Source organism: Xenopus tropicalis, chromosome 7 (assembly GCF_000004195.4).
Source record: "Xenopus tropicalis strain Nigerian chromosome 7, UCB_Xtro_10.0, whole genome shotgun sequence".
NCBI classification, from domain to species: domain Eukaryota; kingdom Metazoa; phylum Chordata; class Amphibia; order Anura; family Pipidae; genus Xenopus; species Xenopus tropicalis.
Genome location: NC_030683.2, coordinates 114,803,640 through 114,827,641, shown reverse-complemented (window position 1 = coordinate 114,827,641; position 24,002 = coordinate 114,803,640). Strand labels below are relative to the sequence as shown.

At 41.8% G+C, this 24,002-nt stretch overlaps 2 protein-coding genes across 7 annotated transcripts in view; both read right to left on the bottom strand.

Annotated features, from left to right (window-relative positions):
• Positions 1–4: 4 nt before the first annotated feature.
• Positions 5–5,797, bottom strand: tsen34 (tRNA splicing endonuclease subunit 34). 2 transcript variants are annotated; one of them, XM_004916330.4, is made up of 6 exons: positions 5,669–5,795; positions 3,410–3,462; positions 3,059–3,325; positions 2,779–2,980; positions 1,402–1,680; positions 10–334 (listed from the first exon to the last, which is right to left on the bottom strand). In XM_004916330.4, the coding sequence occupies exons 3-6, from the start codon at positions 3,314–3,316 to the stop codon at positions 147–149; spliced, it is 927 nt and encodes a 308-aa protein (XP_004916387.2). In that variant the 5' UTR covers positions 3,317–3,325; positions 3,410–3,462; positions 5,669–5,795; the 3' UTR covers positions 10–146. The 2 variants fall into 2 exon arrangements, with proteins under 2 accessions (XP_002935038.3, XP_004916387.2); XM_002934992.5 differs by lacking the exon at positions 3,410–3,462 and having other exon boundaries at positions 5–334; positions 5,669–5,797.
• Positions 5,798–11,658: 5,861 nt separating this feature from the next.
• Positions 11,659–24,002, bottom strand: part of gprc5cl2 (G protein-coupled receptor class C group 5 member C like 2) — a 28,598-nt gene continuing 16,254 nt past the window's right edge. The window contains exons 1-4 of one of the 5 annotated variants that reach the window (XM_012967513.3): positions 19,209–19,292; positions 17,494–18,568; positions 14,360–14,424; positions 11,659–11,950 (exon numbers count right to left, since the gene is read on the bottom strand). In XM_012967513.3, coding sequence (XP_012822967.1) covers positions 11,882–11,950; positions 14,360–14,424; positions 17,494–18,568; positions 19,209–19,223 — 1,224 coding nt within the window. In that variant the 5' untranslated portion in view covers positions 19,224–19,292 and the 3' untranslated portion in view covers positions 11,659–11,881. Of the gene's footprint in view, positions 11,951–14,344; positions 14,425–17,493; positions 18,569–18,897; positions 19,151–19,208; positions 19,293–24,002 lie in introns of those variants that run through there. The other 4 variants (XM_004916327.4, XM_004916329.4, XM_004916326.3 and 1 more) reach the window with 4 other exon arrangements.

Below are 24,002 nucleotides of genomic sequence, written 5' to 3'. Positions count from 1 at the left end.
TTTTTTTGGAAAAAAAAAATGTCCATTTAACAGACCAGACAAATAGTTTTTCGTTTGCCTGGCAAACCTTTCAAGGATAGATTAAGGACGAGTACTGGCATCCTTCAGAAGGTGTTTATGGCCAGTGTCAGGCTTTATTGTTGGTTTTATTGTAAGCCTGACCATTGCAAAGATGTGAAAGTCACTTCCCCTCCCTCATCTGCGGAACAGAGCAGCACAGTCTTCTTGACGTTAGTGCCAAGGCGCCCCGCTGTAACAATGTCACTCAGGGGAATCTCCTCCTTGTATGGAAAGCAAATAGCGATGAAATGTGCATGGAAGCGCATGGGGTCTCCTGAAAGAGAAATAAACTTTTCAGTACAATTCAGAAAGCTATTCTGCAACCCTAACAAAACAGTATAATTTGGTTGAACTTAAGTTCTGCCAAATACTGAAACACCATTACAAATGTGGGAGGTGAAGGAAGTCTCTAGCTAGCCTTATTCAAACATAATTATCTTTACGTATTTATAAGTTGCTTTTATATATGTCTTTTTGGTCAGTGGCTACGCCTGTACATCTCGACTGTTTTGGCTGCACTGCCACTTTACTATGTGGGTAATAGGGAAGGGAATGCATTACAATATTTTTCTACTTTGCGAAAAATGTCCCTATAAAAAGGTATTCATGACATATAGCAGATTATGAAGAAGTAAAACCAAACTGCTTATTGGCAGGGGGACCTGGACAAACTGCTAACTCTCTATTTGTGCTTTCATATGGTCATCAAATTCCTCAGTGACTTATAATATCCTTATTTTTCAATAGGGGGTACATATTTTCCTGTTCCTTCACATGGCACTGGGCACCAATTGGGATTAACCTGTGCCCATGGCCATGTTACAGTCCAGGAAAGGAAAATCTCTAAGTATAATATGATTTTCATTTTTCCCTTTTATAAAGCACTTTTAAGGCCCCATCTATTTAGGTTTTTTTGGGATATTTGTCATCCATCTCTGAGCCTGTTCCTGTCACTATATTTACCAACGGACCAGGTTTCATTAAGGCAGTGCTGTCCAACTTATTAGAAGTAGTAGGTTAATTATATCTCTTATAGCATGTTGGAGGGCCAGATTTAATTAAAATTATGATGTCACATTGAAGTCTATGTAGCCTTTGCATACTGGGGGCAATAAAAATCCTTTGGAGGGCCACATCAGGCCCATGGGACTCCAGTTTGACAGCCCATCATTAAAACATCTAATGTAATAGAGCACAACACGTGTTTCCTATTTTTACTATGGTCAGTCTGTAATTTTTCCTAAGAATGGTTAGGTTTATTTGGCAACTCTACCTGTAAATAAAATATTGTTGTCAACAGAATATACAATTTAGTAATTGCAGTACTTACACCTCACTTACCTGGATAAACAAGGAAATCTCCTCCAAATTTGCTACCGCTGGTGAGAAAATACCCCTTTTGCCAAAGGCTCTTGAAAACCTTATAGCGCACTTCATGCTCCTTCTGCCCAGCATAAGGCCAGTGCACAGAGGCTTGGCACATATCCACCTCCTCCGTATCTCCGCAGGAAGGGTGAGCCGTCGGGAGATGTACCATCATTGCTTCCTTGGGAAACTGGAACGTCTCCTCTAAGTTCTGAAGCTCTTTAATTGGTCCCTGAAAAGATGACTCCGTAGCATCTGAGAACAGAAAGAAAGGCTGGAACATCACACAAAATAAAAATGAATAATATTGCTACTTAAAGGGGTGTTAACTTTTAATATGTTCTTCCTATCCTAAGCAACTTTTCAATTGGTCTTCATTATTTATTTCTTAGAGTTTGCCTTTTTCTTCTAACTCTTTGCAGCTTTCAAATGGGGGGTAGCAAATGTCATGTAGATGGATGGAGCACGCCAGGACCACTTTTCCATAAAAACGTATTGTTTATTTCATATCTCCATTAAAAGCATCTTGCAAAAAGTCCACACCATAAGCTTAACGCGTTTCGTGGCACACTGCCACTTCCTCAGAAGCTATAACGGGGGGGGGGGTCAAAAATGGGGGGTCACTGACCCCGGGGCAGCCATAAACCATGGCTTGGTGAGGCTTCCGTTTAATTTTTATTGTTACTTTTCATGACTTTTTTTATATTCAGGTCCTCTCCTATTCATTTACCATCCTCTCATTCAACCTGCTCCCTGGTCGCTAAGGTAATTTGTACCCTAGCAATCAGATAGCTGCTGAACCTCCAAACTACAGCTGCTGAACAAAAAGTGAAATAACTAAAAAACTACAAATAATAAAAAATGAAGACCAATTGCAAATTGTCTCTGAATATTACTGAACAACCCCTTTATGTCATATCAGCCTTGCTGGTAATCTGGATAGGACAATGCAGAAAATGTTAGAAGGATGTGGGTAGAGTGGAGGGACTGGATATTTCACTGCTTGAAAGCTGATAACTGGCACTGTCGCCTACTAATGGTAAGGATGCATTTAGAAGGCAGTGGGTGTTTTTTTTTGTCACTATAATAATAACACATTTTCATGTTTATTTCTATGGTTCCATTTGTTTGGGATTATAACCTAAATGATTGGAACAGCACTTCCTCCATGGTGCACAGCAGATAACAGTTTCAAACCTGCATATGGATCTCATCAGGGCAGAGTACCTGTAACAAATTAAATACAATTGTATCTGTGTGTACGTGGCCATCTTAAGTTTATAACGCTATAAATGACCGAGCAGGATAGGCCAGAAATCCTCTACAACCTCCCAGATCATACCCTGCTCTCACCTTCCTGGTCACTACGCTGCCGTTTCCTCCGAGACCTTCCCTCTGCAATGCGATCTGCTAAGCTTTCTAATGTGCGCCTTTTGTCTTCCAGTGCGAGTTTCCTTTGCTCCTTGTAGCTTTCATTCAAATACTTGTCATAGGCCTCAGTCTCTGGCTGCTCATCGTTAACATCGTTTGGTGAAGGGGAAGACTCTGCACTTTCCTACAGTAAAATACTTTACTATATAGGTTTATATTACAGTGAGACAGATGCAAGGCAATAAGTCCACTATTAACCTACCGGTTCCAAAGCCACTTCTTTATGGATCTTCCCTTCCCCTGAGAGGCCACGCACAAGAACAGCAGCTCCAATTTCCACCAACAGTCGCACTTCTTCAGGCATTAGTTGCAGTGGGAGGCCAAGCCGTGAGTTCTGCCTTGGTTTCCTCACCAGGGCACCAACAAGATTCCCCACCAGCCCATGCTGCTCCCGGATCATCTGAACATCATCTGCCTTCCACACAAAGGCCTTTCCTTCCAGGAGATGGATTAGGATCATGGTATTGGGCTTTAAGACAAAGAATAAATCACAGTTTATAAAACAGCTGCAATCACATTATTAGAAGAACACACTGTGAATTGCAAAACCTACTTTCTAGTAATCATGCGACTCCACTCGCTCCTATTCACACCAGGGCAGTGTATCTAAAAGGCAGAGATTAGAAAAGGCAGGGTTAATTAGCCAAGCCCTGAGAGTTAGGTTTTTGCACACTACACTATTAACCACAGATAACAGCATATTCAAAGACCATCAGGAAAGATGCACAGCACAGTCCCATCTGTCAGAACTACTCATCCAAACACCAAGTCCAGCAGTGCGTGTATACCCGTAAGAGCGATGGCACACTGAGAGATTGCAAGCATTTTGATGCCTGGGCAATTTTCAGCTCAGCAGGTGGGAAGGTGGAAAACACCTGCAAATGCCCCTTTATTGACTTGAAAGCATAAGTAAACCTTTACAATAAGTAAATGCAAAATTGATGAGAGTGCTATTCTAAGAAAGTTCTCAGGAGAAAGAAAGAGGGCTGGTCTGATGATCTTCTGGGTAGGGAAGACGTGAGAAAGTTACCTGAGGTTTCTATTGTTTTCCCTAACCAGAAGAACATCAGAGCAGCCCTCTTTCTTTCTCCTGACAACTTCCTCAACTGGATCAGTCAGAAACTGACCAGCAGGTGGCGCTGGTGTAACAAAAGCCATTCATATTAACAGTATTTGATCCCTTAATATGTTTGAATTAAAAAAAAAAAGTAAAAATGCAAAAGAACTTAGACTAGCACTCTCATTAAATTTCCATTCACTTATTTTACAGGTTTACTTAATGATAATAGTCCACTATGGTGCAGTTACAGGTCAGGATTAATCAGCAGTGTCAAACTGCACCAGAGAACAACAATTAAATGGAGGCCAAATGCTATAAATGTTATATAGGCTTGCACTGAACATAAATATAGGATAATGATGGTAGTAGATGCGTAAGGTCAGTAACATAAGTAGTGCCCTGCGGGCCCCAGTGTACCTCCTCCTCCTTACCCTGGCATGTCTCCTAGCAACCTCCCTGTAGGCCCCAGCCATGGTGCACCCCATTCTCCTTGCCCTGGCATGTCTCCTAGCAACCTCCCTGTAGGCCCCAGCCATGGTGCACCCCATCCTCCTTACCCTGGCATGTCTCCTAGCAACCTCCCTGTAAGCCCCAGCCATGGTGCACCCCATCCTCCTTACCCTGGCATGTCTCCTAGCAACCTCCCTGTAGGCCCCAGCCATGGTGCACCCCATCCTCCTTACCCTGGCATGTCTCCTAGCAACCTCCCTGTAGGCCCCAGCCATGGTGCACCCCATGCTCCTTACCCTGGCATGTCTCCTAGCAACCTCCCTGTAAGCCCCAGCCATGGTGCACCCCATCCTCCTTACCCTGGCATGTCTCCTAGCAACCTCCCTGTAGGCCCCAGCCATGGTGCACCCCATCCTCCTTACCCTGGCATGTCTCCTAGCAACCTCCCTGTAGGCCCCAGCCATGGTGCACCCCATGCTCCTTACCCTGGCATGTCTCCTAGCAACCTCCCTGTAGGCCCCAGCCATGGTGCACCCCATGCTCCTTACCCTGGCATGTCTCCTAGCAACCTCCCTGTAGGCCCCAGCCATGGTGCACCCCGTCCTCCTTACCCTGGCATGTCTCCTAGCAACCTCCCTGTAGGCCCTAGCCATGGTGCACCCCGTCCTCCTTACCCTGGCATATCTCCTAGCAACCTCCCTGTAGGCCCCAGCCATGGTGCACCCCGTCCTCCTTACCCTGGCATGTCTCCTAGCAACCTCCCTGTAGGCCCTAGCCATGGTGCACCCCGTCCTCCTTACCCTGGCATATCTCCTAGCAACCTCCCTGTAGGCCCCAGCCATGGTGCACCCTGTCCTCCTTACCCTGGCATGTCTCCTAGCAACCTCCCTGTAGGCCCCAGCCATGGCGCACCCCGTCCTCCTTACCCTGGCATGTCTCCTAGCAACCTCCCTGTAGGCTCCAGCCATGGTAATGGGTCATGGTGAAGTCACACCCCCTGCCCCCCAGTATTTACACAATACATATGTACCCATAGTGTATAGTGAAAGGGGGCAATATAATAACCATAGGGTGCATCTATATAATATATTGGCTAAATATGGCATGGGAAGAACATGAAACTAATTGAGAAGCCTCACTATGACATCACTCACCCCTATTCCCATCCCTGCCGCTGGCTTTTGCCCCCCCCCCCCCCCAAATCCCTAATCTGATGGGAGCGAATGGCAGCACCCCGAGCAACACAGGTTAATTGTGCTCCGCATATATAAAAATGTATATAATGTATGTGCCAGAACTTACCTGTGTCTGTCCGAGGCCCCTCTCCACTCTTCTATGTGTCTGATACCGGCTGCCATGTGTACTTGGGCGGAGCCATGAGAGCAAAGCCCCTCCCCCTGGCAGCTCTCACCCCGCACATTGCGGCCAGGAAGAAGCTGAGCGTATAACTGACTGTATAGGCATCAGGGAATGAGGCTCCGCCCACTGCAGCCGAGAGGGACGAACATGACTTTACCCTGGGTCTCTGTGTTTAGAACTGGAATTGTGAGGGGAATTCTATCCGTGGCTGCTGGGTGTTTGCGCTCTGCAAAGACAGGGTTACTTACATGCACAGCAGCGATTAATGTGAATAAAAAAACTATAAAAATAGATACGTCATATGACATATATTAATCAATATTTATAAGGAGCATTTTTAGAGAGTGTTTTCCTTCTTAATTACCATGATTAGAACAATTCAAATATGTTTTTAATTATGTTTCACTCATTCACTTTAGAAATTGTTGGGGGGGGCCCACACTGCCAACTTTTGTCCATTTTAATAGATTTATTGCAGGGCTTGTAAGGGGCAGAGAATGTCATTGACAATGTAATGAGTCAATTCTGATGTGATCTATGTTATGTGGGAAATAGGTGTAATGTGCGAAAGTGGCCACTAGAGGGGAGTTTACTGCCAAGGGGCATGTCAGGGGGAGTCCATGTTCAGACTAGAGGGGGTGGCAGGATTCAATACCTACCTGCAGGAGGGGAGTCTGGTTCCTAACTAGCAGCAGATAGGAAAAGCATATCTCCCAACATTTGAAAAATGGAAAGAGGGATAAAAAGAAATGCCCTTTTTTGACACCACACCCCCTAAATACCACTCCCATTTTACTAAATTCGGCAGGTTAAGTTTAAACTAATTTCTGGGGTTTTTGGGGGTCGTTTTATGTGTTATTACAGTTTTGCTAAAGAAGGTGAAATTGCCCTTTAAGCTGTGAGTCTCAGTTCCCCCAAGAGACCTGTTTAGCTTATTAGTTACAATTGTATCTCAGTGCAGGTGGGGCTTGTTATGTTTTGGGCGCTCTCTGCTAAAAGCCTACTTATTTAATTAAGTTTGAGAAACAATGTATCTAAGTGCAGGTGAAGCTAGTTAATATTTCTGGGCTCTCTGCCAAAAGCTACTTGTTTGTGTCTTTTTTTCAGTGCAGGAGATCAAAGGGAAATGAGGGACTTTTCAGTAAGAATCCCAGATTGCAGGCTGAGCTGTTAAAAGAGGGACTGTCCCAAAAATCAGACCAGTTGGGAGGCATGGAAAGTACTATGTGCATGAGATAGATAGGCCAGTGAAAACAGGCAGCTGTTACTTCTACTATCAAGGAAAGGGAATCGTTCCTGACAGACATCCCGTTAGGTATTAAAGAGATAGTTCAGAGCTGGTGTAGTGAGGGACCCTGTGGGCTTCAGGTCAAGTATAAAGGAACACTAACACCAGAAAACGAAAGTGTATAAAGTAATTACAATATAATGTACTGTTGCTCCGCACTGTTGTTAACTTGTGTGTTTGCCTCAGAAAATGTACAGTTGTTTATATATAAGGAAAGTTAGTGTGTACCCACGGGGGCAGCCATTTATAGGAGAAAAGGCACAGGTCACATAGCAGAAAACATAAAGCCCCATTATATGCTACAGAGCTTATCTGCTATCTGCTATGTAACCTGTGCCTTTTCTCCTTTTGAATGGCTGCCCCCATGGCTACACAGCAGCTTATTTATATAAACTATAGTATTGGTTCTCTAGCAAACACACAACTTTTACCAGTACTTTATATTTTTATTATCTCAAAGCTCTTTCATTTTTTGGTGTTTCCTTTATCAGAAAAGGAAAATTCCCATTCGGATAGGGACACTGAGGGTCAGAGTGGGACTGGGGTGTGTGAGGCCAACAAAGGCTGCTACCTTGGGGCCCCCGCCAGCCCACTCAACCACTGCTAGACCCTCCTTCCCCCCCTATGAGCACCTTATACTTTGCCACAATCGGGGATTGGGGGCAGGTATTGTTTGTTTGGTCTTGCTTGTTTTAGGGTCCAAAAAGCCCAGTCCGAACCTGCTAAGGGCTAGTCCTGACTGGGGAGAAATGGGTAAAAGGGAATGTATTCCAAGTTGTGGTAGTGGAAGTGAACAAGATATATAACCTAACAAAAAGGGAAATGCTTAATCTAAGCAACACCATGCAGACCATTCAACTTCCCCCAGAGGTTTAGGGCCACCAATGGGCCAAGTTGCCTCCTTTCTGGAACAAAAATGTAGGTCTACCAATATCTTTCTTCCCTATTAATAACACTTGTGAATACCAGCCAGGTGGCAACCCTATGTGGCTGGGACACTGGCTAGTAAGCAGCTGCAGTAATATTTATGTACAAATTCTTACTCCCAAGATTTAGGGGAGGGGGGGTCAATTAACTAATTTTGTTGTGGCGCTTAATGCAACAGTATACCCTCTTTTTCTATAAATAGGACTTGTGCACATATATTTCCTATTTGTTTAATGACAAATAATCTATGAACAGATCAAACACAGAAGAAACGGTATTTGTTTCACTTTTATTAATAATCATAGAAACATTTATCAGATGTAATGTCGGATACATTTATACAGTCTCGCAGAAAGGGACGCCCAACTTCCTCACCTGGAGATGCTGTTAAAATACAATCCTGATCATCTCTCAATAGCTGTAAGCTTGCACTGGATGCTGGGAACTGTAGTTTAACCGTATCTGGATAGTCAAAGGTCATTCCACTGTCATTATACAGGTATGGAATCCCTTATCTGGAATCCCTTATCTGGAAACCCGTTATCCAGAAAGTTCCAAATTACGGGAAGGCCATCGACCATAGACTCCATTATGAGCAAATAATTCTAATTTTTGAAAATGATTTCCTTTTTCTCTGTAATAATAAAACAGTACCTGTACTTGATCCCAACTAAGATATAATTACCCCTTATTGGGGCAGAACAGCCCTATTGGGTTTATTTCATGGTTAAATGATTCCCTTTTCTCTGTAATAATAAAACAGTACCTGTACTTGATCCCAACTAAGATATAATTACCCCTTATTGGGGACAGAACAGCCCTATTGGGTTTATTTAATGGTTAAATTATTCCCTTTTCTCTGTAATAATAAAACAGTACCTGTACTTGATCCCAACTAAGATATAATTACCCCTTATTGGGGCAGAACAGTCCTATTGGGTTTATTCAATATTTATTTTTAGTATACTTAATGTATGGAGATCCAAATTACAGAAAGATACCTTATCCGGAAAACCCCAGGTCCCGAGCATTCTGGATAACAGGTCCCATACCTGTACTGACTTTTTCATGGCCCACCTGGATTGTGTTTTAGTTTTAAGATATACAGAAACATATTTATCACCAAATTGGGTGAAACGTTATAAAAAATACTTATAAATACATAAAAAAATCATGACAACATCACAAAATATATACAGTATATTTAATTTATCAAAATCTCTAATTTAGTTAGACTGTTATCAAAAAACCATAAAAATGGTGATTAGAAAATATTCCAGAATTTCCATATACAAAATGGCGGAGCTACAGTAGTTGGCACTGAGAGCGGAAGCACACCTTATAATCCAGAATTGAATAAACGGCAATAAATAAGGCACATTTATCCTTTTTTGCTATAAATATATATTTATAATTAATGTTAGTTGAATTTGGCCACACAGATGCATACTTCCCAGAATCTGAAAATAAAAGTAGTGTCATTTTAACCTATGGCCCCACTGTACCCCAGTAACACCCAATACCCCAATCCACCTAACCCCTTGCTTTTTTCTGGGGGGGAGGGCATAAATCAAGGCTGTGGTGTGATAATACAGGAGATTGGGCAGATTTCATTAAGGGCATTGCAAGGCATCGTCCAGGGACCCTTTATTATTAAGGGGCCCAGTGGCATGGAGTGGGAGAATGGGGGGAACCAATGGAGTTATCTTAAATGAATGTGACCAATCTCAATACTCACAGTCCAAGCTTTGCAAATATTTCCTCAAGCAGAGGTTGATCATTCAAATCATCATGTGATGTGCACATACATAGCCACCATTAACATAAAGTTATATTTATATATATATACTAGGCTTCTTTGGTGACAACCACCCAGGCTGACTTTCTGGTCCATAGGACGAATGTTTGGATACTGGATTAGATGGACATATTAAGGACAACTTTAAAAGCACTGTGACACTTGGGTGGTGTACTCCAGCCTAACCCACCCCAGAATCAATGTTCCAGGGACCTGCCTGGCCACCTCTAACAGTAAATATTGCCCCCAGGAAAGAGCATATTGGTCTTTTTTGTGCCTCTCTCCAGGTTCAGGAGAGGTAGGGAAGGCAAGGGTTGGGGATGTAACCTCTGGACATGGAAACATCAATTTTAGCATGTCCCGGGTTCCTCCTATAGCATTCAAACTATTACACAGAAACCTGGAAATTGGCTGACAGTCAAATTCTGTGACTGTCATGCTAAATTAGTGACACTTGACAGGGCTGCTACAAACCTGCCACAAACGTTCCATTGTGATGGTCCTGTAGATTCTGTGTTTTTCTTGTTTCCTTTTTATCTGTGCCATGTTGCATGCTCAAATGTGGTGAAGCCCAACAATGTAGCATAAAACAGCTTATATGCTAAACCCTGCTTCATCTAAATAAACCACTTTCATAAATATACACTTTTTTAGTAGTATGTGCCATTGGGTAATCCTATAGAGAAAATTGCCATTTTAAGTACTAAAGGCCACCCCCAGGGATCATATGATTCACAGTGCACACAAACAAGCCAAGGGCACATATACATGATAGGCCATACAGCTAATTAATGGGCAGAGTTTGGTCTTTTACTCTCTGATACATCTTCCTGTTACAGTCAGAGCTGCATTATTTCCTGTCAGCTGATCTCTGAGGGAGCACACAGCCCATCACTAAATGGCGGCTCAAGGGAAAGGATATAAAAGGGCAATATTTACTGATATATATATTCCAGTTTGGTATGATTCTTTAATAGGCCAATTAATATGATATAATCTATCTGTTGGTTAAGTATTCATTCTGAAGGTATAGCTTTCCTTTAACAGGTTAATCTCTGTCCATTCAGAATCAGAAGGGTGGCTGTGGTCAGCACACTTAGGGGCAGATTTACTAATCCACGAATCCGAATCTTGAAAGGGAAAAAATCGTATTTTTGTATTAGTAGCGACTTTTTCATCGCCGCCGCAACTTTATCGTATTTTGCGCAGCTATTTCGTTGCCGTCGCGATTTTTTCGTATTGAACGGTTGTAAACGGTGGAAAAACCAATCAGATTTTTTCGCGACGGCGACAAAAAAGTTGCGGAAAATATACGGAAAAGTCGCAACGGCAAGGAAAAAGTCGCAAAAATACCAATCATTACGAAAAAAACGCATTCGGACGCCATCGGACCGTTCGTGGATTAGTAAATCTCCCCCTAAGGGCTCTGGCACACGGGGAGATTAGTCGCCCGCGGCAAAACTCCCTGTTCGCGGGGGCGAAAAAGACTCGCAAGTCTTTTTCGGCGATTTCCTGAAATCGCCCCGCCGCGTCTGCCATCCCGCCAGCGACTTACATGTTCGCCGGTGGGATGGCAGGGGTAGGCAACTCGGGGAGATTAGTCGCCCGCGAACAGAGAGTTTTGCCGTGGGCGACTAATCTCCCCGTGTGCCAGAGCCCTAAGTAACCATGGAGCAGCCCCTCACTATAACAGATGTGGGTGACTGACAGCAGCCAGAGATATAACCCCATGCTGTTTTCCATAGAACACCTGGTACCGTAGCAGCGGCTCCTGAAGCAGTGACCATAACCAAGTCAGTGTTTGTTACACCGAGCGCACTAAGCAAAGGTTTGTTCTCCTGAATTGTTAACAGGTTACTTAATGAAGGCTCAGGGGGGAGTCGCTGGCAACTTGTGAAAATAGTAAATCAGGCTGAGTGATTAAATTGTAATGTCTTATCAAATATTTATAGCTCTGGAAAGCAGAACTGAATTTGAGCAAAGCGTGGTATCGGGCGTACAAAATTCATTTGTTTTTTGTTTGTTTTTTCCCTCAGGCTTTCACTCAGCTCCTTAACTCAAGTCTCTTTTACTGAAGTCTCTCCAATTGAACTCTGGAGGATTAAACCTCCTCAGTATTTGTCACTGCCGGTGTTTCCGAATTCTACAGATGGTATCTCCAGGGCTCGGTGGAAATACGCGGCAGAGGTACGTGGTTGACTGTCTCCACTTCCTGCACAGAAACAAAAGAAATCTTTTATTGAGTGAATATGAAACCTGGCAGAGGTACTTTGTTGAGGGCATATGGTTTGGGTTCGGGAAACTGTTATGGAATACAAAAGCTCTGATATTTACAGAGAAAATGAACTAACAAAACAAAATAAACAGGAAAATACAAAAACCATAATATGTAATGAACAGAACTGGTGATTTGATTGCTTCTACTGAATAGCAATCATTAAAGGAACAGTAACACCAAAAAATGAAAGTGTATAAAAGTAACTAAAATATAATGTGCTGCTGCCCTGCACTGGTAAAAGTTGTGTGTTTACTTCAGAAAGTCTACTATAATTTATATAAATAAGCTGCTATGTAGCCATGGGGGCAGCCATTCAAAGGAGAAAAGGCACAGGCACATAGCAGATAACAGATAAAACACTATTGTATTCTACAGAACTTATCTGTTATCTGCTATGTAACCTGTGCCTTTTCTCCTTTAGAAATGAATGGCTGCCCCCGTGGCTACACAGCAGCTTATTTATATAAATTATAGTAGTGTTACTGTAGCAAACACACCAGTTTTACCAGTGCAGGGCAACAGGGCATTATATTTTTATTACTTTAAAGCTCTTTCATTTTTTGGTGTTACTGTTCCTTTAAAAGCCTCAATAGTTCTACTGGTGAATGACTACTGGTAACAAACACAACTCCTATCAACCTGCTGCATTTTAAAGCTTTAGTAAACCCTGCTCAGGGTATTTTTGCAATATACAGAATTTTGTAACAATAGCACCACCAGCTGGTTAGTTCCTGTAACTGCACTGTCAAGAGATATGCCTTCAGAAGGAAAACAGAGAAGGGTTCTGACGTTGCTTTACTCAGGAAGGAGATGGGAAGGGCATCTAAGGCTTCTGACCTCTTTTCTGAGTAGAGCAACATCGGAACCCTTCTCTGTTTTCCTTCTGAAGGTATATCTCTCTGTCTGTACAGTTACAGGAACTGGCCAGCAGGTGGCGCTAATGTTACAGAATGTATAATATTGCCAGTTGATAAAAACTTCAAATAGCTCCGAAATTGAAAAAAACAAATAATTCATGTAAATTGCTTTTAAAAACAATGATGGGGGCAAACTGCTAAGGGCAAAAAGATTGGGGCAGAATTTCTTGGCATGCTCTATTAAATACACATAGAGTAGTGACAGGTGGACCTTAGCTCCAGTCCTTGTGTTAAAGGGACTTTCATTCATTAATATTAGGCACAGTGACAAGCGGACAGGGCATTTTGACTTGGGCTTTATAATTGGATGGCTATGGCTGACAAAATGTCCAATGTGTCCAGTGCATGAGCAAGGTAAAAACTGCAAATATCATGGAAAAAAAATTAATTGTATATTGACAAAGTGCTCAGAAGAACACTCTGAGCAATACAACATAGTTGTGGGGTAGAGTTTTATATGTCCTAAATAAAACAATATATCAATTGGCCAGTTATATGCCTGGCTAAACACTGTCTCTCTTTAATGGTTAAGTAAACATTTATAATAAGTTCATGTAAAATTGATGAGAGTGCTATTCTAAGCACTTTTGCTATTTACATTCATTTTTTTTTTTTTAATTCCAAGATATTAAGGGTAAAAGTTCTGTTCATATGAATGCATTCTGTTACAACAGCGCAACCTGCTGGTCATCTACATTAAGTAGTTGAGGATGTTGTCGAGGAAGTTGTCAGAAGAAAGAAAGAGGGTTAGGAAAAACATTAGAAACCTGAGATAACTTTTCTCATGTCTTTCCTAACCAGAAGAACAAAGAGACCAGCCCTCTTTCTTTCTCCTCACAACTTCCTCAACTGGATCACAGTCAGAAACTGACCAGCAGGTGGCGCTGTTGTCACAACCTATATTAAAAGTAAATTTTATTATTAATATCTTTGAATCATAAAAAATGAATGTAAATTGCAGCATTTCTTTGACCAGCATTTTTATCAATTTTATTTCAACTTATTTTAAAGGTTAACTTATCCTCTTACTTTGGACATAACTATGCTGCTTGCTACAGCCAACAACCCTATGGCACTTCTGCACTAACTAAACCTACTGTGGACTGGATCCACTAGCACTGCGCATGCTCAACACTCCAGAAGGCACGATCCCCAATAAAAAAGGCATAAAGTTTGCCCAGGAGCAGTAACCCATAGCAACCAATAAGATGTCTGCTTTTAAATCAGTAAATGCTACCTGCTAATTGGTTGCTATGGGTTACTGCTCCTGGGCAAACTTAGCGCCGTTTATTACATAATCCCCTAATAGAGGAAAGTGGAATATCAGTTATGCAGAGGAGCCTTTCTTCCTGCCCCTTCCTCTGCCATTGGTTATTAAAAGCATCAGAGGGGAGCAGAAATTATTGCTTACCAGCTATGAGCTTACCGTTGGGTACAAAGGCAGCGTTGGATAGAGTCCACAATAGTTACTGTATGGAGAAACTGGTTTGTCTAAAAAAAAAAAAAAATTAGAAAAAATAAATCAATAAGTTCTACACAGAAAAATTAAACTCTGAGATAAAGCAGGCCTATTGTAAGATTGTAAGCTCTCCGGGCCGGGACCTCCATCCTCTTGTGTCTTTGGCTCTTAACTTATTGCAACTGTATCTTGTATTTATTTATATTTATTGTTATACTTAGTATTTATCTATTATTATCTTAATAACTCCCTGTTTATATTAATGTATTCTACTGTACAGCGCTGCGTACATAAGTAGCACTTTATAAATAAAGATATACATACATACATTCCAATCTAAACTATTTGTTTCATTGTTAGTAATTTACTCTTTTTTGCATTGAAAATATTATTGCTAGGTTAAAGAGGAATTAGTAACATCCATCAATACAGTTTGCCACAGGACAGCAGAGGAAAATTTGCTTGTATAGTATTTTTTAGGATGTATTTATCTAAGGATGAAGTCTCACTTTTATCCCTTAATAATTTGGCCCCTTAACATTTCAAGTAAATAGAGAGCTATAAAAACAAAAAAAAGCCTTCTGTACTCCCAAGTGGCCCTGCATATTCACAAGGTCCAAGTGCATTTGGTGTCAATGGCAGTGAAGGACACAGGTCCGGACTTGGCTCCAAAATAGGCCCTGGCATTCCAGGTACACAGACCCAAACAGCCCCCCACCAACCCAATAAATAGTGAGTGTCTATGGCATCTTACAGCAGCCCCTCTGGCATTTGCCTGAACCCACAGATTGCCAGTCCAAGCCTGATGGAGGACATTACACAAAAGTAGTTGCTAGAAGGCCCTTTTGGCCAAAATATTTACTACCGAGGCTCTTGGTTTTGGGGAAAAGCAGGGCAGTTCATTCCACTAGATACAAACATTCTTACACTGTTTTATGTCCCTGTATCTGAAATAAACTTTCACTTTATGATCTATCATAAAAAACCCAGGTCACGGGAACTGACCATGGAAACTGTGCCGGCAGACAAGCACTCAGTTTGACTGTAGCCTCTTGCTGATGAACACATTGCACAGTAATATATTCAGACATGAAGGGTTTTGATGCTTGAATAACTCACAGCTTGCACATAATGAGCGCATTTGACTTTGCTATCAGTGCACTATTATTATTATTTATGTAGAATGTTCTTTGGAACAAATCAATACCAGCTTCTTTCTGCCTCTATGGCTTACTGCTTTAAATATATATTTATTATATTGTATTGTAGAAAAATAAATAAAAATATAGGCAGCTTTTCTGCACATCCTTACTGGATTATGCATCTATTACAGGTATTGGACCTGTTATCCAGAATGCTCAGGACCTGGGGTTTTCTGGATAAGGGATCTTTCTATAATTGGCATCTCCATACCTTAATCCTACAAAAAAAATCATTTAAACATAAACTAAACCCAGTAGTATTGTTTTGCCTCCAGAAAGGATTCATTAAATCTTAGTTGGGATCAAGTACAGGTACTGTTTTATTATTACAGAGAAAAGGGAATCATTTAACCATTAAATAAACCCAATAGGGCTGTTCTGCCCCCAATAAGGGGTAATTATATCTTAGTTGGGATCAAGTACAGGTACTGTTTTATTATTACAGAGAAAAGGGAATCATTTAACCATTAAATAAACCCAATAGGGCTGTTCTGCCCCCAATAAGGGGTAATTATATCTTAGTTGGGATCAAGTACAGGTACTGTTTTATTATTACAGAGAAAAGGGAATCATTTAACCATTAAATAAACCCAATAGGGCTGTTCTGCCCCCAATAAGGGGTAATTATATCTTAGTTGGGATCAAGTACAGGTACTGTTTTATTATCATAAGGAAAATGGAAATTTTTTAAAAATTTGAATTATTTGTTTATAATGGAGTCTATGGGAGACAACCTTCCCATTATTCGGAACTTTATGAATAATGGGTTTCTGGATATTTTCCATAAGGACATGCCCATTGCTCACATGTAATATTAATTTCTACCCCAAAAATAAATCAGATGCCCTAATATTATTTATAACTGCCATTATGATGAGGGTGATTTTTAAATATCTTGTAAACGTATCTCATAAACATCTCCCCCGAAAGAGGGTTATTTATCAACTTTTGTATTTTTTCCGTGATTTGAGTTATTTTGAAATCATGTGTGTTAAAAAACACACATTTTTGATATTTATTAAGTGAAAAAAGCAAAAAACTCTAAAGTAAAACTTCTGCATCCAAAAGCTTGCAAGGTCATGTAGAAGCCAATGGGAGCTATTTAGTCAGTACAAGTTTATTTATTTTTTTTACGTTTTTTGAGCTTGTCAAGCCAATACATTTTTTTTTCTGGTTTTCTTTAATTTGGATTTTGTAATAAATATATAAAGTAACATTCAAGCTTTTAAAAAATTGGTGGTTGTTTGAAGTAGAAAAATTAGAAAAATATGAATTTTGATAAATATGCCTCCCCGAGTTCCTGCCTAAAGGGGGCCAGACAAGAGCAGATTAATGTCCCACAGGGAGATTTAGTCACTGTGATTTTTAAAAAGTGAGTTCTAGCAACAAGTCCCTCGTCTTCTTCTAACAAGCAATTACTAGAGATTTCAACAACATAGCGGTTCAAGGGATGCATATTACACAGTTACATTGTTATGGCTATGACCATTAAGCATTTTATATATAGTAGTAGTATGGCCCAGAAAATATGAATATATGTAATATGTTGGTGACCATGTGTACATGGAAACAGAACCTGAAGTATCAAAAAGAAAAATAAAGGAGAATTATGTGTATGAAACTAATGGTGCTGCTGTGCTGAGGATGCTGGTAGCTGTAGTTTCCAACAATGGAGGCATTTGGGGTTTCAAACCATACCCTTATGTAATCTATGAGAGTTTTCTTATTACTGATTTAGATATATAAAGTGACAGAATGATATAATTCTTGCCTAGAGCCTAATATTTTACGATTTGCCAAAGGTATGAGAAATTTTTCTTTTTCTATCTCAACATATGGCAGCTTGTTCCCTGTGTGATTGTTATAGTTGTAACTTAAAGAATAAATAAAAAAGCCTACCTTGGATTTTTATAGTTTCCCTTTGGTCAGTCATCTCCAGGTTTTCCATTGAAAAGGCCCTGTTCTCCACAATGATAGAAGACGGACATTCCTCAAATCTTTTGATCATGTTCAGGGTGTCTGTCTCATATCCGTACCCTGTCCTTGTCATTTCCACGACTTCCGGGATGAAGTAACAGACAATGAATACCCAGCCATTGGACACTAAAGCAATGGCAAGAACGGGGTCATCCCAGGTGTTCTGGTGTCCTAGTTTTTCATTGCCATAGACGTACATCACTATCCAGGTTACCCAGATGGAAAGAGAAAGGAGGGCAGTCACCACAATATACCTTCCATGGCGTTTCCAAGGCAAATAGTGTCCACAGAGTACTGGGCAAGGAACAATCAGAGAGGCTAGAATAAGAAACATGACATAGACTAAAGCCGTCACAAAGTCTTGGTTATCTATTTGACAGGGATGTCCCACTGAGACAGTTGAGGAAAGGTTATGTCGGACATTAGTGATAAGAAGCCATTCTGCATTTATTACAGCCTCCACCAGGAAAAGTCCAATGGCTAGTAAGAATATCAAGCCACCTCCTGGGCCACGATTGTGTAACACAAGGTAGTTTAGCCTCACAGAGTGGGCCACCAGACAGGCAAAGCAAAGGGCAAACAGTACCCCAAAGAGAAATCTTCTCACTTCACACACTGCCGCGTTGGGTGCTATGATGAAGGCGAAAACAAGAGAGAACAGGCCGAAGACGCCAAACAGGAACATAAAGTTTATGGCCAAGGATCCTTTGCGCTCATCTCTGATAACAGAAGGTGCCAGTGCCAAGAAGATGACAGCTAATACAAGAGCACAGACAATTCCAAGGCCGGCTAACGCCTCTAATATAATGCCCCAAGCTGCATTTAGGTCACAGAGAGCATAGAAAATGGGTTGGACATCCTGACTGCAACCCATGGGCACAGCTGAGAGGTTTTGTAATTCCACCGATGGAGTTGTGAGATTCAGAGATGCTGCTCCCAGGGGGCCCAGCATGTACAGGATCAAAAGGAAATGTTTGGATGCCATCTTCTTCTGCGTCTGCCAAAGAATAAAAAAAGAGCAAAGTGTTAGAAATCATACAAAATAAATATCCAAGTGTAAAAAAGTAACTTTAGCCCACCAACATTTTATTTCCCAGATTTCCTTGTTTTATTGGAGCAAAATTAGAGTCAGTAGGAAAGTATGGGGGTCATAGCAGCGACTGGCAGTTGTAGAATAAAGTACATTTTCTTGTTCATTCACTGCCCTGATCTGCAAGATATGGCAACACAATTGTCTGCAGCCTGTAAATAATACATATTATTAAATAAATAGAATTAGCGAATTAATATCAGTGACTCTCTACATACAGCATGAGAAATACTTACTAGCCCTTTTCCAGCTGTGCGTTCTTAAGAATATACTGCCTACAGCAGAGGGCACCAGCATAAACGTTTTGGAATCAGCAACAAGAAATGCAAAGCAAAGCAGGGCGTCCTATTTACGCCAGCAGTGAAAGGGTTAATAAATTGATACCCAGCTCAGCCTATTATGTCCCAACCAATACCAAACTGTGAGTATATAAGAATTCCTAATCGTTTGCCTTTCTAGATTCTCCTGAATGAAGTTATGGCTTTGTCGGGACCCTGGTTGGGTTGGAATAGAATAAGCTTAGCGGTGTGAATGTGCTCTGGCTTACCTGTATCACTCCCATGGCTGGAAAGGCACTAGTTATTCCCCTGCATGGGTATTTCTGCCCTTACTAGTGGGTGGGTGTTTGTCTTTGTCAATGGGCAGGGAACACAAACAGTCAGTGGAGCCAGCCCCCTTCTCATATGCAATTTAAATTCCAGCCCAATCCTGTTTACATTTTTAGTGATTGACTTCATACATTGAGTTTCAGTGTTGCTTCATTATTAACTAAGAACACTGTGAAATTCTAAACTCAGATGATTTTTGTTAAAGGGGATCTTTTGGGGAAAAAAAATACCAGCTTTCTTATCGTTTTGTGCTTTTTCCCTATCAATAACATTGGCATTAACCACAAGTAGTGGCCAGTGGGCCAGGGGACTCGCTCAATATGCACCGGCCGCCTATTAGCCTGCGCTAGTGATGAGAGAATTTGCCCTATATCGCTTAGTCGAAAAATTTGCAAAAGCGCAGGAAAATTTGTAAAACGGCAAAAATGCCAGCCACAATGGTAATTTTTTGTGCAAAATTTTTCACAACAATTTTTTTTTTCCCTTGGCAACTTTTTTCTAGTACATTGTGAAATTCTTAACTTTTTTGTTAAAGGGCACCTATAACTACATCCCCCCCCCCACCTTGGGTTGCCAAATTTAGGGGCTTCTGTAGGATGCCATAGACAGTCACTATTTATTGGGCTGATGGGGGGCTGTTTGGGCCTTTGGGTACTTGGAATGCCAGGGCCTATTTTAAATCCCAGTCCAGACCTTCTGCAATTAGGCTGCTGTTCCAAGTCTGTCTGACCCAGCGTCGGACTGGGACTGGGCCGACGGGGTACCGGGAAAAACCCGGTGGGCCTTGGAGGCTCTGATCCCCCCCCCCCCAGGGCTTCCGCAATCCGCCGTCTCCCTCCCCCGACTCGCCGCAGGGTAGTTACTTTTAGGAGCACTTGGGGGGCGGTCTGAGGGTGTTGGGGGGCATGGTGAAGGCCACGGAGGCCATTGAGGGGTGCAGGGGCCCCTGAGGCAGACGCCCTGGTGGGCCCTGCACCCCTGAGTCCAACACTGGTCTGACCTGGGAAGGACAAGTCAGAATGTGTAGCAGTCACACTTGGCATTTCCTCCGCTGGCGCAGATATTTTCTCATCTGCCCCATCCTGAGTATGCGCTGACAGGCACGGAATCAGTATGCATTTTGTTGCTGAAATCCGCAGCGTGTGTGCACTGTAAGGCTTATCCTGCACCTGTCAATGTATCCTCAATGCAGGTCTGATGAGAGCATAATGGCCTTGGAAAAAGCCCTGACACTGCCCTAAATGACACCCCACGACAATTAATGTAATTGATAATGATTGTTAATGTGATTCCAAAGGGAGATTAGCAATTATAGTCACTGTGGGGGTGCCCGACAAATCGGTACTTTCCAGTAATTTTACTGCGACACGCAGTTCATAAAACTTCCATAGCAGTGTTGCTCCACGCTAATGATGGGGCCATTTTTAAGATAATAACTTATATACCCTGCAGCTCTTGTAGTCAGAGAATAAAAATTACAGGACAGTAAGGAAATATAAACTCTATACATGTTTTGTTCACCCAGAGCATTATCACAACAAACCTTTTTCATTTTTTTATCTTTTATAGATTTTGAATTATTTGTCTTTCTCTTCTGACTCTTTCCACTTTTCAAATGGGCTTTAGCTATAGTTACTTTTCATTACTTATCTTTCCATTAAGAGTCTCCTCTATTCATAGTTCCGTCTCTCTTTTAAACCACTGCCTGGTTGCTAGGTTAAATTGAACCCTAGCAACCCGATAGCTGCTGAAATTCCATACTGCAGAGCTGCTGAACAAAAGCTAAATAATTCAAAAACTGCAAATAATAAGAAAATGAAGACCAATTGCAAATTGTCTCAGAATGGCACTCATACCAAAAGTAAGTTTAAAGGTGAAGAGCACCTAAGTGCTTTTTGTGGACATGGCCATTTATTGGTCTTGCACACAACCTAGGATTGCAGAGACTCTCATAAATAGATGATGCTTCTCTATATTGGGATTATAGGGAATGCCTCAGGCAAGGCACAAGAGTTAGAGCTCCCACTGTGGTCAATGTGCTCTTCCTCGCCTGCGGTCAGTTCCCATTCACGGGAAGGGCAGATGGTGGGAATTATTAGAAAGGGATCATCCAAAAAACATTGCTTTGCTGTTTCCAACCAATTTCTGCCAATCTCTGAGTGAAGTCTGCCCGAAGCAAGGACCTACGTAGTTCCAAAAGCTCTTTACTCTATACAACAATCTGCTACTACAGTCTCTGACTGTCTCTTTAAGTGGGAATCTACTGGCAGGGTTTTTGAATGCTGTGAGCATATTAAAGAGTTTTGTTTACCTTTCAGTTAGCTTTTCTTAAGGCTAAATCTGAGCAACTTGACCTTCATTTTTTACTTTTAAGTCTTTGCTTTCTTCTGACTCTTTCCAGCTTTCAAATGGGGGTCACTGACCCAGACATCTAAGAGTAAAACACTCCTTCAGACTGCAATTTTATTGTTACTGCTACTTTTTATTACTTATCTTTATGTTCAGATCCTCTCCTATTCATATTTAAGTATCTCAACCGAATCAATGCCTGGTTACTAGGGTAATTTGAACCCTAGCAACCAGATAACAGCCGAAATTCCAAATTAGAAAGCTGCTGAATAAAAACCTAAATAAAACAAATAATAAAAACTGAAACCCATTTGCAAGAATAGCACTCCCTTTAATGTCTGATGCATCTTCCGAACCTCTGGTGAATACCCCATCCTAGCATTTTGGGCACATAACTTAAATATGCAGCCAGTCCTATTCAGCCTTCCAGCAATGTCAATAATGATTTTATTGTGGCCTTTTTTCCGTAGCCTATTTCCTGCCATAGAATGGTAGTAAAGTAGATCCTAACCAAAGCTAGTTACATGGGATAAGGTCATACTGGGCTACAGTCTATCCTTCTGGCCTATCCTAAGACCAATGGCATATTTTTTCCCTACATTTAACACATTATTAATTGCCCCCCCTTAGAAGTCAAAACAAATCAAATGAAGACAGCTTTCTCAAGATTCCTTTTGACTCAATGGGAGCTGATATTGTGTTATGACGCTGTAAAATACCACTAAACCCCTCCCTGTGCCATCAGGCTTAATTGTTAAAAAAAAGACTCTTTATTCTTAATTAGACTAAAGCATCAGAACAAGCTTTGTAAATAAAACCAAACAAAACATCAGCCCTAAAAAGAAAATGGTGTTGTAAGTAACCATGGAAACAGAGTGTTTGTTTTTTAACTATTGTGGTCATTATCATAGTTCTTCCTATTAAATGTTAACTTAGGAGAGCGGGAATTCCAATGGAGCGCTGTGACTAATAGCTTTAAAGCAATAAAACCACAAAGCCAAAAGTAACTGGATTGTGGCCTGTTTGCTGGGGGCTGCTTGCCCTGTGAGTCAAAGCAGCAGGTGCAGTTTCTGGTGAAACTAGAGATAATCTGCATGTGAAAAGGAAATGGCTCCCATCAAGATGGGTCTGACAAACACACGATAAGCTCAGTGCCAGCCCCTGAAACTCACTCACTTCTACAGCTAATTACTGTTTGTATTAGGAAACACATAGAATGAGTGTTTATTAGAAAACACACACATGCACATATGCATAAAATTTATATAAAAAATAATCAAAAAGGAAAAGATGATAAGTGCCAGTACCAGAAACTTCACAGCTAGTTATACTTTATACAGCCAAAGGCTATTATCCCACTACTACTATAGGCACCATCTCTCCCTACTATACCTGCTATCCCACAGCCCCAGTCCCTTCCCAGAGGCTATTATCCCCCCACTGCTACTATAGGCACCATCTCTCCCTACTATACCTGCTATCCCACAGCCCCAGTCCCTTCCCAGAGGCTATTATCCCCCCACTGCTACTATAGGCACCATCTCTCCCTACTATACCTGCTATCCCACAGCCCCAGTCCCTTCCCAGAGGCTATTATCCCCCCACTGCTACTATAGGCACCATCTCTCCCTACTATACCTGCTATCCCACAGCCCCAGTCCCTTCCCAGAGCCTATTATCCCCCCACTGCTACTATAGGCACCATCTCTCCCTACTATACCTGCTATCCCACAGCCCCAGTCCCTTCCCAGAGGCTATTATCCCCCACTGCTACTATAGGCACCATCTCTCCCTACTATACCTGCTATCCCACAGCCCCAGTCCCTTCCCAGAGGCTATTATCCCCCACTGCTACTATAGGCACCATCTCTCCCTACTATACCTGCTATCCCACAGCCACAGTCCCTTCCCAGAGGCTATTATCCCCCCACTGCTACTATAGGCACCATCTATCCCTACTATACCTGCTATCCCACAGCCACAGTCCCTTCCCAGAGGCTATTATCCCCCCACTGCTACTATAGGCACCATCTCTCCCTACTATACCTGCTATCCCACAGCCCCAGTCCCTTCCCAGAGGCTATTATCCCCCCACTGTTACTATAGGCACCATCTCTCCCTACTATACCTGCTATCCCACAGCCCCAGTCCCTTCCCAGAGGCTATTATCCCACTGCTACTATAGGCACCATCTCTCCCTACTATACCTGCTATCCCACAGCCCCAGTCCCTTCCCAGAGGCTATTATCCCACTGCTACTATAGGCACCATCTATCCCTACTATACCTGCTATCCCACAGCCACAGTCCCTTCCCAGAGGCTATTATCCCCCCACTGCTACTATAGGCACCATCTCTCCCTACTATACCTGCTATCCCACAGCC